The 15411-nt window shown below is 39.3% G+C and overlaps 2 protein-coding genes across 10 annotated transcripts in view; one reads left to right on the top strand and one right to left on the bottom strand.

The window, feature by feature from the left end:
• LOC105466902 (F-box protein 38) overlaps positions 1 to 5746 on the top strand; it is a 79746-nt gene extending 74000 nt beyond the window's left edge. For all 8 annotated transcript variants that reach the window (XM_071098243.1, XM_011716079.3, XM_011716084.3 and 5 more), the window contains 5 exons: positions 1593 to 1759; positions 2900 to 3045; positions 3719 to 3822; positions 4426 to 4539; positions 5154 to 5746. In XM_071098243.1, coding sequence (XP_070954344.1) covers positions 1593 to 1759; positions 2900 to 3045; positions 3719 to 3822; positions 4426 to 4539; positions 5154 to 5332 — 710 coding nt within the window. In that variant the 3' untranslated portion in view covers positions 5333 to 5746. The remainder of the gene's footprint in view (positions 1 to 1592; positions 1760 to 2899; positions 3046 to 3718; positions 3823 to 4425; positions 4540 to 5153) is intronic.
• A 5761-nt stretch (positions 5747 to 11507) lies between these two features.
• LOC105466897 (5-hydroxytryptamine receptor 4) overlaps positions 11508 to 15411 on the bottom strand; it is a 199141-nt gene continuing 195237 nt past the window's right edge. Inside the window, exons 7-8 of one of the 2 annotated variants that reach the window (XR_978501.2) lie at positions 12461 to 14463; positions 11508 to 12310 (exon numbers count right to left, since the gene is read on the bottom strand). Coding sequence is in view for 1 of the 2 variants with exons in the window: in XM_011716069.2 (XP_011714371.1) it covers positions 14376 to 14463 (88 nt within the window). In the remaining variant the exon portion in view is untranslated. Of the gene's footprint in view, positions 14464 to 15411 lie in introns of both variants that reach the window. The other variant, XM_011716069.2, reaches the window with a different exon arrangement.

Below are 15411 nucleotides of genomic sequence, written 5' to 3'. Positions count from 1 at the left end.
TTCAGACCTTTGGGACCCCAACTCTATTGTTTACTCTGAAGAAATAGTACTTTTCTCTATCCCAGCCAATGAGGTCTTTGGTCCTAAAACATCTTAAATCACTGTCTCCTATTGGAGTTTCCTTCTACAATAGAGAACACAGGCTCTTCAAAAGCTCAGAGTTCATAACAGTAGGGGTACTCACCCTAGCCTTTCAGTAGCACTGGAAGAACTTTCATTCTGTCAGTCCCTACACCCTTTGAGCTCTGAGAATGTAAAACTCAATTTTCGGACTCTGCCGGTTGGCACCTCATTCCATTCCTTTCTCTACTCTGAGCTCTCCAAGAATCTGACTAGTTTTCTTCTTTTTACTTTGATGATTCTTCCTGTACATTCTCTAACCTAATGATGGATCACACGGCCTCAGGCCCAACCTTCTCCCCTTTAAACCAAATTGTTTGGCTCAGCTTATCATGGGGAGAGGATCTTAGCTTAGTCTGTAGATAGTGGCTAAGTTAATGACGGAGGAGATGATTAAATGAGATTAGAACTGACCTTAGCCATGTCTGATTTTATAGCTAGCAACCATTGGATCCTTACTGTCATCTAGCGCTTTCCTTTCCTCTGTTGCTGTCCTCAACACCAATTCCCCTCCTTTCCACCATGTCACAGAAGGAGAAAATGAATGTGAGAGGCAGGAGTCTCGCTCAGTGTTTAAATGTCAAGTTAGTTACGCTAGATTGCGCAAGACGATGATGACATTTGGGTCAAAGATGTTACAGAAGATGTCTGTGAAATGTTAAAAAGATCAGGCAAATCAGCCTGTGGTTTTATAATCTTTTCCATTTGATCTTCTCTCTCAAGTTGGACCTGGTTGCAGTCTGCAATGAAAATTGGACCAGGTTGAAATTTGAGATTAAAAAAAAGAGAAGGAAATATTTTTCTGAAGTTGGTATACTAGTTCAGTTAAATGTGTTTATTATATCAAAATTACTTTTTTCTGACTTCGTGTTTTATATCTCAAACAGAAAAACTAATCATGTTTTAGACCAGCATTTCAATAGAACTTTAATGTTCTGTGTGTACACTGTTCAGTATGATGGTAACCACTAACCACATGGCTACTGTATTGGACTGAATAGCTTTAGACCAAAATACCCAAATGTGTTTCTGGGTCTTTTTTTCCAAGGTTCTGCTTTTACATTTGTGACAGGAATTAAAATCCAACTCTGCTCATTCCTGAGAGTGAATGTAAGGTAATATAGGTGAATTATTTCAGGTCTGATTGTTAACTATAAAAATGTATAATAGTTATTCATTTTTTAAATAAATATTTCCTAAACAGTTTCTGTCTGGGCAAGTCATTTTCTAGGGCTTGGTTTTCTTAACAGTAAAAATCTTAGATAAAGGCACTTGAATGCACCCCTTCTACCTTCTTTTGAAGTAAACAGAACCACATTTTCAAATTTTTTTGTTAACTGCCATTTGTACTCTATGATATTATTTGACCTGTGTTAAAGATGTTTGTTACTGCAGTATTTTGTGCTAACAAAAATTAGGCCATCTCTCCAAAGATGATATGTATAGAGCTTACCATTGTTTTCATTTTGTAGCTACCAGGTGCAGGGTACTAAAACATTTAAAAGTAGAAAATGCACCAATTGTAAACCGATTTGACTACGCACAGTGCAAGAAACTGAACATGGATCAGGTACTAGACCAGATACTAAGAATGCCACCCGAGAGAAACCGCATCATATACCTACGCCCAATGCAGCAGGTAACGAGCTTTGCTCCTTTCCGATGATACACATATTGTGATTTTTTTTTTTTTTTTTTTAGTCTTTAGCCTTTTGGATTTGGCATTCGTTCACTTCCAACCTACAGTAATGATATTTTAGTTTTTACAAGTTATATGTGATGCAGGGAGTTGTTATTCAACAGGTTTTTATACTTATTAAAAGTTACTTGTGGTTAAGAACACAGTCTCTGGTTCAGACTGCCTGATTAAATTTCTGGCTGTCTGACCTGTAGCAGATTATTTGACTTCTATGTCTTAGTTTCTTCATCTATAAAATTAGAATAATAATGCTATACCAAGGATTATTGTGATATTTAATATATGTGAAACTCTAAAACAGGTGCTAGTATATAGTAAGCCATCATATAACTACTATTAGTGTCATTATCATTATTAAGAGTATATTGTATATAAGGTTCTGTGCTTAATGCCAAAAGAGGGTTTAAAGGAAGTTTTAAATGCCCCTTTGTAATCAGTGTGTAAGCCTGGCCTCAAAAGAGTCAGTTCATCATATTGTCAAGTGTCTCAAAACTTACAATATGCCGGGTGCGAAAAAATACACAACACATGATCCTTCCCTCAAGGAGTTTGCCTTCCCAAAAGGGAGATAAACATATATGCCACTGAGATGGCAGAGTGAGATTTCATAACTAGAGATGGGAGAGGGGTATGCCATGAGAAAACAGCAATGTTATCAAAGGCTCCTAGAAGACAAGAGAATGCATTCTCTCTTAAAGACTGGGCAGCAGTCCCATTTCAATAGGGTATATGTTACTACACATTCACAGTTCTATAATGCAGTCAGTACTTAATAAAGGACATACCCAGAAGTAGATTCTGAGTTTACTGACATCATTTATCTCAATCAGGATTCTCTGGTTTACTAAGCATTTAAATATAACAGTGAGATATAAATTGCCAAGTTCCCTAGACAGAAGAGTTTGCAAAATTATTCCCAGCATGACAAACTGTTTTCAGGTCTGTATGTGACTATTTGATTTTCAGATCAACCAGAGATTTCAAAACGGAAGGTCCGTGGAAAGATTGTTGAAGCTCTAGCAGAGAGATTTCTAAGGCATTCTCTTTGTTGAAGGTGTCTCTTTATGATGTCTTCCGCAGGTGGACACGCTAACTTTGGAGCAGAAGCTGTTTAGTGGTCCCTACCCCTATCACATCTGTATTATCCATGAATTCAGCAACCCTCCCAATGTCCGGAATAAGGTGCGCATTCGCAGCTGGATGGACACTATAGCAAACATCAATCAGTAAGTAACTCTGTGGCCCCTAAAGGCCTTTTTAGTCATTTCCCATAGCAGGGACTCCCAGAAGCAAATCCCAATTTTTCTTTATTTTAAATGATTCCATCTAAGCTTTTCAGACAAGCTTATCCTGAAGTTAACATAAGTGAGAAACTGAGGGAAACGAGGACTTAAAAGTTAACATAAGTGAGAAACTGAGGGAAACGAGGACTTAAAACTAAAAAGCATATGTATATATTTATGATCTTTAAAACTCAGATAAAAATTACAAGAAAAAATTGTACATGTACTTGTAACATTATTTAGCCTTGGGGCATGAAAAAAGAGATCAATTTGAAGAAGATCTTAAGACTGATATTTTATATCATCAGAAAATTTGACTTTTGTATATTTGTTATATTAATGTTGCATTCAGCACCTTTTGTGTAGAAGACATGTGCTTAGAAAGTGACTTTCTTTCCCTGATATGATTTTGAAGATAGTGAACAAAGTAGTTTTGACCTGACTACACTTGGATTCTCTAGTTTGATTGTATCCTACTTCTGTTAGGTATTTAATACTTTGTTTAAGATGTTTGGTAGAATCTGTGTCCGAAACAGTGTTGATGGTTCCTTCCTACCCGACACTCTAATTATTTCCAGTTTTGTAATTTTTACTTAATTTTTCCTGTTGCCTCCAGAGAGCTCATTAAATATGAATTCTTCCCTGAAGCCACTCGAAGTGAAGAAGACTTAAAGAAATACCCCAAGTACCCCTGGGGGAGAGAAATCTATACTTTAGAAGGTATTTACAAATATTTAGAAAGTTAAATAGCCTATGCAGTAGCTTGCCCCTGTAATCCCAGCGACTCAGGAGGCTAAGGTGGGATGATCCCTTGAGCCCAAGAGTTCAAGACCAGCCTGGGAAACAAAACATGGCCCTTTCTCATTCACGAATGAATGAATGATCCATCAATCAATTAGTCAAACTGGTTTGGGCTTACAGCAAGCAGTAACCCAAATGTAGAGAATTATACTTTTTTTAAAAAGGAAAAGTTAAATAGCTGTTAACTAGATGACTGGACATGCCTTAGGGAAGATATGAATGGGAGTCTTACAGTTCTTCAAAACATGGATGATTTTAATACCTGCAAGAAGTGGGAGCCAGATGAATATTGCTTTGCCTGTATGAGTCTTTACTATTTCTAGGACAATCAGAACCAGTGGTGAAACATAAAACATAAACAAAAATTACAAATTACTGTAGTTTGATAGCTGGAAATGATTTGAGGACACCTGACTCACTCTCTTTATTTTATATTTTACATTCTGCTTACAAAATACTGCAGAATTTGGCTCTATCAGCACTTCCACGCCAGTTAGCAATGTTGCATTTGTCTTCTTTTAGGTGTTGTGGATGGAGCTCCATATTCCATGATTTCTGACTTCCCTTGGCTGAGGTCATTACGAGCAGCAGAGCCCAACAGCTTCGCTCGATACGACTTTGAAGATGATGAAGAAAGTAATTATGACCTGATTTGACATCTAATCTCTAGTTTAAGTATAGCCTACTGTGTTACATACTTAATATCTTTTTGTGAGTTAGGAGTAGTGCAGTGTTAAATGGTTTCCCATATAAATGTTTTTTATTTACTCACTTCAAAACAGTTCTTTATTTGTACAATAGATGTTCAGTAGACTTACTAGGGATATATAAAGGCTGGTAGAAAGGATTTCCTTGGACAGATTTTCCTGTGTGGAAACTTATAATTTAGGTGTAGAAATTTGGGGAGAAATTTTTGAATGTAGTTTCTCTAAGTGGTAGCATACTTGAATATTTATTGTTAACCAAAGTTTTAAGAAAATACTTTATAAGGAAATGGGTTTTATGAACTACATGTACACATGTCTGACTTACGTTTGGTATAGTATTTTTACCTTGAGACTTTAAGCATGTTCGCTGTCTTAGGCATCAAACATAAGAACAAACTGGTGGTGACCCATTCCTTGAGCTATTCATACATCAGTTACATTGTAGTGCAGTATATGGGAATATCCTATGGACCAGCTTATCAGTGATTTTCCAAATGATTCTGATTATCATATGTATCTCTTCTTTTATTTCTAATTTCAAAGGCACTATCTATGCTCCTAGAAGGAAAGGACAGCTGTCTGCAGACATCTGTATGGAAACAATAGGAGAGGAAATTTCAGAGATGCGTCAGATGAAGAAGGGTGTATTTCAGCGAGTAGTGGCAATTTTTATCCACTATTGTGATGTCAATGGAGAGCCAGTTGAAGATGACTACATTTAATTGGTCCCTCCTCCTTTCCAGCTATTTTGTCAGAAAGCAAGTAGGACCATCCAGCTGCCAGAGTGCTCCACAGAGACTTGAGGCATGCAGTTGGGAGGTCCTGGCTCAGTTTGCTATGTAGGGAATGTATAAGGAACATCGAAATTGTATACAAAGATTTGTACATAAAAAATATACAAAGACGCTTCCTAAAGTACCAACTTTATATCATATGTTTATACAATTTAATTTAAAAATTCATTTTAATGAAGACAGATAATTTGAAAGACTTTTGTTTTTCTTGACTTAATTCATAAAGTATCATTTTTTGACTGAGTCTCCATTTACTTCATTCTTAATGATTATTGTCATCCCTTTAAATCTGTGCCTTTTTCTTCTTGAGCGAAGCTGTTTGAGTAAACCTGTTGAAGAGTGTTTGTGTCTTGTGTGCTTTTTTGTTGTTACTAAAACACCAACTAAACCTTATAGTCAGACAAGGCTATATATGTTTCTGTACAAAGCTGTAGTTCTTTCTTAGTATTATAGTTGCCATGTTTCTTAAAATCAAGTAAAAAGACTTATGAGCTTAAAAAAAAGTGAGTTTGAGAGGGAAATGGAAAAGTTTCCAAAGTATTTCTAGTAATTTATTTCCACATTGAATTGTGTATATGCTTTATCTTAAATATAAAATAAAAGTTTATTAAAAACTTTTCTCTTGCCTTGGACCTGAATCCCTCTTTTTAAAGAAGAGTAGCAAATACTGCTCAGAAAAGCAGTGTATATATAGAGTTGTATCTAAGTAAGATTCCAGTGTAATCCAATTTCTGATCTCTGAAAGTTTTTAGCTACAAGATGTTCAACTCACAGAACTTTTTTTGTTCGTTTGTTTTGGTTTGGTTTTTTTTTTTTTTTGAGATGGAGTTTCACTCTTGTTGCCCAGGCTGGAGTACAATGGCATGATCTCGGCTCACTGCAACTGCCTCCCGGGTTCAAGTGATGCTCCTCTCTCAGCCTTCTGAGTAGCTGGGATTATAGGCGCCCGCCACTATGCCTAGCTAATTTTTGGTATTTTTAGTAAAGGCAGGGTTTCACCGTGTTGGCCAGGCTGGTCTGGAACTCCTGACCTCAGGTTATCCGCCTGCCTCGGCTTCCCAAAGTACTAGGATTACAGGCAGAGCTCTTTAAGACAATACTGGGAACAGCAGAATTTTCCAAAGTTCTGGTCATCAGGAGGTGGTCTTTCTCCCCTTTCAAGGTGAGGAATTAATTGCCCTGATAAGGCAATGATATACATAGTATTATAGTGTCAAGCAAGGGTTGTCAGCAAAAGCTTAAACACCTATATTTGAGTCATGGCTTTGTGACTTGCCAGCCAAGTGACCTCAGCAAATTACTGAAACTGAAGGCCTGTGGAAAATTTTTATAAATTTTCTCTAAATAGACATGAAATTATGGTCTAAGGTGTAAAGTTTCTTTGAGAATTGTTCAGCCCCTTCATTTAGAAGGTCTTAATTGGAAGCCAAGGGGAAAAATTGCTCACCCACGTTTAGGACCTGTTTTTAGGCTAGGTAGGACAATAATCCCAATTTCTCGTTCCAGCTAGGCTACCTCTGTTTTTCATGACAGAAATACAAGGATGCCAGCAAGTTTTTCTAACACTCAAATATTCCACGTTAATCAGTGTCTACCCTTCAAGTTCTCTTTTTTCCCCAGGCTCTAAAAATTCTCATTACATTAGGAAGAGTGATTCAGTTAGGTACTTCATTCTATTGTCTCCTTATTACATTATTTTTAACTCAGCTAACTTATAATTAGACAAGTATGTTTCACTATACAGATTACAACTGTGGTAAGAGTCAGGAAACAAATTACAGAATATCATAGATATTTCAAAATAATCTGGGATTCCCAACCCTGAGCGAAGATAATCTAGGTTTTCACTGTAACCTGTTAACCAAATTATCTAAATAATGCTAACATTAGCCACAAGAGGCCACTGCTTTGTAATTTTTGGCTTAGTCGTGTCTTTGTCTAACCTAACCTAAACTGTTAGATCAGTGGAAGTACAGCTGGCAGCGCTACAGTAATTCAAAAGATGCTAAGACTGGAACAACCAAAAAAAAATCTGGAAGATGCCAACTACAATAGTCAGTCGGTGAATAGATATATAATACGAAGGGCTGGAGAGTGATCGCTCCACAGCAAGGGTCAGCAAACTCTATCTGACACCAGATAGTAAATATTTTAGGCTCAATGGGCCACATTCTCTGTGGCAACTGCACGACTATTGTGAAAGTCATAGATGATATAAACGAATGGGCATGGCTGTATTACAATAAAACTTTATGGACACAAATTTCAATTTCACATAATTTTCACATGTCACAAAATACTACTCATAACTCTTTCCCCAGCCATTTACTAAAGTAAAACACCATCCTGAAGGCTCACAGACCAGATTTGGCCCCCAGGCCATGGTTTGGCCACACCTGCCGTAGAAACCTGAGATAGCCTATTCATTCATTTAATTATATCACCAGCTGTTGGTGCAGTTCTGTGCCTGGCACACTTTTTAAAGGCTCTAAAAATACTACATGGATGATATATGACTTAATAGCAGTGAGAGAATTGTGTCTCATTGCCAGGTGTGTAGGTCTAACAGTCTCCCTAAACAATAGCTGGTACCACAATTCTTACAGGGACTTCATATGTAGAATCTAAAGACCTGAGTTCTGACTTCCTCAAACAACTGATGGGAGAGCTGGAGATGGTTGGAACCCCTACCCTTGAGCCTCAGTTTTCTCTTCTGTCAAATGGTAACAACTAATAATATAACCACCCACCCCATAGGGCAGTGGTTAGTTTCCAATAGGAGCTGCCAGTAAACTGGACAGTGTGATGCCAGTGGAGGTAGTGTTGCTTCCAATATAATTTATTATGAAAAGAAGTTTGGGTGTCGCCTAGGCTGGAGTGCAGTGGCACGATCTCAGCTCACTGCAACCTCCGCCTCCTGGTTCAAGCGATTCTCCTGCCTCAGCCTTTCGAGTAGCTGGGATTATAGGCACCCGCCACCATGCCAGGCTAATTTTTGTATATTTAGTAGAGACGGGGTTTCATCATGTTGGCCAGGCTGGTCTCAAACTCCTGACCTCAGGTGATCCACCCACTCGGCCTCTCAAAGGGATGGGATTACAGGCGTGAGCCACTGTGCCCAGCCAAGTTTCGTTTTTTTGTTTGTTTGTTTGTTTGCAGGGGGGTGGGGTGGGTGCTGTGGGGGTTTTTCTGGACTCGTCTTTCCATAACCTGTTCCTCATACCATATTCCAGGATGGTAGGAAACAGAACTGGTAAGGCTGTTGAGAAAGAGGAAATCATGACAGCATGAAAGCTAGCATTTTTAAAAGTGATTATTACTAAGTGCTTTCCATACCTCCTGCAATAACACTTCAAATGTATGATCAATATGTTCCTACTTTACTGGTGAGAAAACTAGGTTTTAGGAGGTTACATAACTTGCTCAAAAGCACACATCTAGGAATTGATGGGAGCCGGATGCCGTCAAAGGATGACGTCCTGCGGGATGAGTCCAAAGCCTGTGCAACTTGGGCAGTTCCCTGGTCCTTCATAATGAGAGGAGGCCCATATAAGGGTGGGCCTGCCCTAATAGGGAAACTGCCAAGTCAACTTACTGCTGCCACTTAAACTGAAACCACTCCAACTATGATTAGCATAGTCCCAGAAAAACAGGCTGATTTTCTGATGCAGGAAATGCCCCATTTACACATGGGAGGCAAGTAGAATGCAAAAGAAACACTGGAATCCATACAATGTCTATAGCATGAAATACATATGCAGCAGCTAAAAAAATTATATGTGTTAATGTGAAATGATGTTTAGAGTACACCGTTGAAAAGGCAAGTAGCAGATTATTATATATCAACATCATTTTATTTACATATAAGAAACAAAGCCATATGTTTTATATGTACATTTATACATATGTAAATGCATAGAAAATGTTCTTGAATTACATAAGCCAAGTGAAAAGAGCATTTACTTCTGGAGATGGGAGTAGGATTGAGTTGGAGTCAAGGGGTATTTTGTTGTATCTATTAATACATAACAAGAAATTTTTACAGTGGAAATGGATTGCATAAATACATCATTTGTGTAACCTATAATTTATATAGTCTAAAAATGTATAATTTATATATTTAGAAATAAGATAAGAAGGAAGCACTTTGTTAGAACTGAGAAATCTGAATGTTTTCAGTCTTGACTTCAGCCTGATGTCAGCTGTTGTTCTTGGACAAATCACTTTCCTGACAAAGTCTTTTCTCTTCTGTAAAATGAAGTCAACAATCCCTCTTTATATGTTGTTATGAGAGGCTTAGAGATCTTATAAAAGTGCAGAGAAACTGCACAAAGCTTGCAATGGTAGACTGATGCTTACTGAGACCAGTGGGAGCATATCCAAATAGTGTTCCAGGTTCCAACCAAGAAATGTGGGGAAGGCAAACCGCCTTCTGCAGGGGCCACTCCTACTATAAGCAGCCTCCCTGATGGCCTGGAATATAAAGGACCAATGCTTTCTTTGACTCACATATCTCATTCTCACAGTCTATTGCTGGTTACTCAGTAATCCCAGGTTGCTGAATACTAGACAGACTATAAAAGATCATCGCAGAAGGGCCTTTCCTGCTGATCAATCATTTACCAGAATCTTCCATGGTTTAAAGATGGAAGTTGAGGCTCAGGGAGTGGATGCAAGAGCAAAGGAAAACAAGAAAGCAAGTGAGTGGCAGAGTTCAGACTGGAATAGGCATGTCCAGAGTTCCTTTTCGGGTCCCAGGCTGATGTGGGGAGGAAAATTCTTAAGCAACATTGTTCATTGCTCTCTCCTAGCCGTGTCTAGGTGAAGATGGAATACATATATCCCCATAATGAACACAGTTGCACATGCTTAGGACTGTGGGCCTTATTTCGAATAAGACTGCCTGGGTTTGCATTTCAAATCCACACTTCCCAGGTCTGCTCCCTTGGGCTAGTCACCAGATGTCTCAGCTGAGGTTTGCTCACCTGTAAAGTGGGGGTAATTTTCATACTAATCTTGTAAGGATTTCCTAAGGATTAAATGAAATAATTCATATAAAGCACTTACCACAATGCCTAGCAGAAAAAAAGCTCATTAAATGTCAGTTTCTCTTATTGCTATTTTATTATTTTTTTATTAGCAAAGATATAGATCTGGGGCAAGCTGAAAGGAAAGGTAAAGAAGGAGAAACCTAATCTGAATCCACTATAACAGTAGTTAAAAATATATGCAGTTTCTTATCCTTTCTCTCCATGTTTCCAAAAGTGTGGAATGCAGCTTGTAGCTAAATCACAATAACTAGTAAAGTTTGGAAGCTCCCCTTTTGTAAATTCTCTTTTGACCCTCCCAGTTAACTGAAAGAGCCCCATGCAAGAGGTAGGGCATTTCTAACAACTCTCCAACACTCACTTGTCTCCCTTTTAAACACAGAAACAGAGGACGCACTCTGATCGCTGGCATCTAGTTAAAACGCAATACCCTTGTTTTCTATTTTGAGTACTGTTATAATGTTCCCTTCAAAAATAAATTTAGGTAAGTGAAAACTTGAATGGACTCAAATAAAGATATTAAGTAGGTAACAGAACAGACAGAACACATATTTGGTAAAAATCCTAACAGTGGCCCTTGGATGACCCATGTTGGAGCACTCACAACAATCTTACAAACTCAGAAATTATCTCTATTTTGTTGATGAGACAAGTAAAGTTAAGCGTTGGGTAAGGCCCAAGGCAACACATTGTTCATACTTAGGACTTCAAATCCATTCCTGAATTGTTTGAATTCAAACCGAATATTCAGCCTCAGTTTTCTAAATTAGATGGAAAAGAGATTACAACTTTTGGCCAGAAGAGGTAAATGCACTAGTCTTTTTTTCCTTCCCAGACTAGGTGTTACAGAATTTTTACCACAGCAAAGTGAAGAGACAAAAAGAGAGGAGTGACAATGTTCTCTCACCAAAGAGAGATCCAATACCAAAGAGATAAATGGGTAGACAGCACAGCACCAAGAAGACATTATTTTTGTTCTTGCTTGAAGAAAATATTAAAGGCAATGTAGTTATATCCACTCCCCAGTCCCTCCCTAGGTCCCCTCCCTCATCCACCCCATGCCCACCCCGCACTCCCAGCTAGGTGGCAATTTGCATCAGGACTGAGCAAGTTAGCAGCATGAAGTGGAAATGTTGGCGAGACAAGAAGGTGGAGTCTCAGAAGGAAAAGGTTTTTTTACAAGCACATACTTGGGTACCAGTTGAAGAAGTTGGTTTTTATTTCTTTTGCTTTCTAGCTGTTAATGGTGAAGGCTAGAATGGTACATCTCTCTCTAGTTTCAGAGCTGAAGAGTCTTGCAGCCTGGAGAGTCAAGTGGAGAGCATGCACAGTGAAATTCCTTTCTCCCAGACATGGGACACTCTGATTGTAGCATTTATCAACCCCAGTGATTGTCAAGGCCAATCTGGCAGACATGTCTGCAGCACATCATCCTCTTCCCCAGATGTTTCTCTTCTTGACACAGCAGTTTTCCTGGAAGAGGGTGGCCTTCTTAGAGAAGAGGGCAAGGTATAGGTCTCCTCCTTCCTTGGACAAGCTCTAAGTCTTCTCCTTCTGAGTCTTTCATACACATGCTAAATTACCTGGATTCCTAGGCAAGGCTAGCAACTGCTCACATGGAACAAGTCTGGCCCTGTTCTGTAAATCACCAATGTTGGCATTTGATGAATCACTCACAGCATCCCAGCCTTAGTCCAAAGTGGTAACAAAGCAATCTTGTGAGGCTCTCCTCTGCAAAGGAGACCAGTTTCTTGACAATGACAAGGAGTACTATTCTTGCAATTGCTGTCTTTTCCCTGGTCCAGGGTGCCTGTGACCTCTACAGACACCAATCATGAGCTGGCCCACAGAAGCACATCTAGAGAGTTAAGAAGAGTCCCATGATATAGCAAGATCTCATTTTCCTCCCTATGTTATAATCTTTGTGTCTCTATTGAATCCAAGTTCCCATTTAATATGGAAGACCTGCCACTGAGAAATAATATTTTACATAAGCAGATATACTTACTAAGCTCCTGGGAAGAGAAGCATTTCATAAGGAAGAAATCCTACTGTAGTTATGTATATGTGTATGCATGTATGTATTAAGTAGTAGATCCTGTCAACATTGGTGGCATTAAACAAAAGTTTACCAGCTGCCTCAAAGCACTATTATCTGATTCTTATTATCCCTGTTTCAGTCCTTCCCTAAGAAATGCTTTGTTGTTGAGGAGAAGAGAGACCATTTTCAGAAAGGAGAACTGTGGACTTCCAAATTCACTAATCTTTGCCTTTTCCATGAAAAAGAGAAGAAAGAAATCCATTCTGAGGAGGGATGGGTATTAATCATCAACACAGGGAGGTCCCAGCAGTGTGGTGACCAACATTCCTTAGTTTGCCCAGGACCGTGGAGTTTCCTAGGTTGAGGGACTTGAATGTTAAAACTAGAAGGGTGATCACCCTAGTCTCCTCTGTGATGTCTGACCATCCCTTCTCACCATACCTGGTCACAGAAAGAAGAGAGAGGACTGGTAAATGGGTTTCTACCTTCATGGAAGAAATAAGGGTTAAGGAGGCAATTGTGGCATCTGACATCAGTTAGGAAGAAGAAGGATCAATAGACCAAGTAGAAGGGCAAAGAGAACTTGTGAGGTTTAAACTCCTGGCACATCTTTATCTTGCTGTTAAACTCCTGGCATGTCCTCAATCAGAAGCGTGTTACATATGAACCTCAACGTCACCCACATGCCCTGTTACCTTTGTCTCACTAAGGGAGGACCAGTAATAAATCCTTTCAATAGGGTTTTAAAAAATCAACTGAGCAGCCAAAAGAAAGGCCTCTTTAAAAAATTGCCCTCACATCCTCAAACTGCGTATATAATTTACCTCAAGATGAAGGAAGATGGTGATTGCTTTGACTGAGAAAGAGAAGCATCTGCATAGGTATTTCGAGAGGATGAGATGCTGATAAAGGGTGAAAAAAAGTCAGTTTCCCTCCCAGACTCTGGGTTATAAGGTCATCCTCAATCAACATTCTCAGGAAAGAAGTAAGATCCCTTTCCCATTGCCATAGAAATGAAATGAATTCCTAATGACCTCAACATCAATATGCCAATAAGAAAATGTCAACTTTAAACTTACACACATGTGTGCATGCACACACGCACGTCAGAAAAGCTGCAAAGATGCCTTTTAGTAATGGCTCTGAAGCCAAAACCTAAGCGGAGTCTCCAAAACCTATTCCCAAAGAGGAGAAGAAGGAAAATACTCATGGCTATAAGCCAAAAATCTTGACACTTCACTTGTCACTATGTCAATGCTTCTAGATAGACATCTTGGCATTGATATCAATCTAACTTTATCAGAAGAACCATGATTAATTCACCCACCAAAGCATGTCCAGAAGAAGATGGCCACAACGGAGAGGAAATTGGAAATGTTCAGTTTATAAAAAAGACTGACAGGCATGGTGACAGATTACTCTCTTCCAGTATTTAAGGGCTCTCAGGGGTAAGTGGGGGCTAACTGCACGGAAGTTGGAGCAGCAACAGGTTTGTGTTCCAAGAAAGGAAATAAATTCCTAATAATTAGAGCTTCTCCAAAATAAAAGGGCCTGAATTAGGAGGTAGTGAGCTTCTGTCCCTGGAGGTGTATAAGCAGAGATTGACCAGCTTTCAGGGATGCAATAGAAGATGCTATTCCTGCTTTGCATGGGAGACTGAATCTGACGATGCCTGAAGTTCCTTGACAACTCTGAGATCCTCGATGGTCTGGCCTCAGGTCCCCCCCGCCCAACACTGTCCTCCATATACCTCCCCTGGGCTCTCAGCCCCTACTGCCTTGTGCCTCACTGGTGGTGATGAGGATCAGGAGTGATGCCAGGGTGACCTGTTCATGCAAACATGAATGGGAATGAATGGCTAAGTTGTGAGCCATGTCCTCAGTCAGAAGCATGATTCCAGGGATTCTGGGTCATTGTGTATGGGCAGTTTCTCGAGTTCCTGATGATGTCCACTGTGCAGAACGGTGTACCTAGAAAGGAAGGAAAGAAGGCATGAGAATTCAACAGGCATACTTCAACTGCCCCATAGTCAAGAGCACTCCTTCTACTCTTGACTTCCTTTCTTTGCATACTTCTGAGGATATGGTGAAGTGGGAGTGGGGGTGGGGTGATACTTCATAGAGATAGAAAACCAAACGAACTGCACCCAGATTGCTCATTTTAAAAGTGGAGAAACAGTCCTGGAGGAAACGACAGGCCTAGGAGTGCACACGGGGTAAGTGGCGGAGCTGGTACAAGAACCCAGATTTCTTACTGCCAACAAAGCCTGGGGTTCTTGTGTCACTCATCAGAATGAACCCTATGTACCTCCTCAGGCTATACCTCAATATGCTTACGTCCTATCTAGGAGATAGTTTTGGGGTTCTGACTGCTGACTGAGTTGAATAAACCACTCAGAGCCTGAAATACAATGTAACTCTATTTGTTACTTTGATTCCTTTCGGTGCCATTTGGAACAGTAAATCAATTAGATGAATCAAATAGCAAGTTGACTCTAAGCATCACGGTGAAATTTACTACTTGACAAGTGTTTATTATTTTTCTGCAGTGTCACACAATAGCACTCAATATTTAATTGCCTTTAAATGCATCTCAATTGCAGGCAAGTCTCAGCATCAGTTACCCAGATTCCAGCATCTGGCAGCCATTCCTGTGAAATTTCTACAGATTTTAGAAGCATGATCACCACTCATTTCTCTGAAGCCAGTGTCAAGCACTTTCAGGTGGACAAACAAACAAATACTGGTCAGCTATTTGGCATCATATGTTGACAAAACAACTTGGTGGTTGCTTCTCATGATTTATATTGATGCTTTGCTTTGAATTACAATAATTTATTATTGATTTGTATTGAGCAGTTGGTTTGTACTAAGCCCTCTCCATAAATTACTTTATTTAATACCCCTAATAGCCCTATG

The sequence above is a fragment of the Macaca nemestrina genome, chromosome 6 (genome assembly GCF_043159975.1).
Source record: "Macaca nemestrina isolate mMacNem1 chromosome 6, mMacNem.hap1, whole genome shotgun sequence".
Lineage (NCBI taxonomy): Eukaryota > Metazoa > Chordata > Mammalia > Primates > Cercopithecidae > Macaca > Macaca nemestrina.
This window is presented reverse-complemented; position numbering and strand designations above follow the sequence as displayed.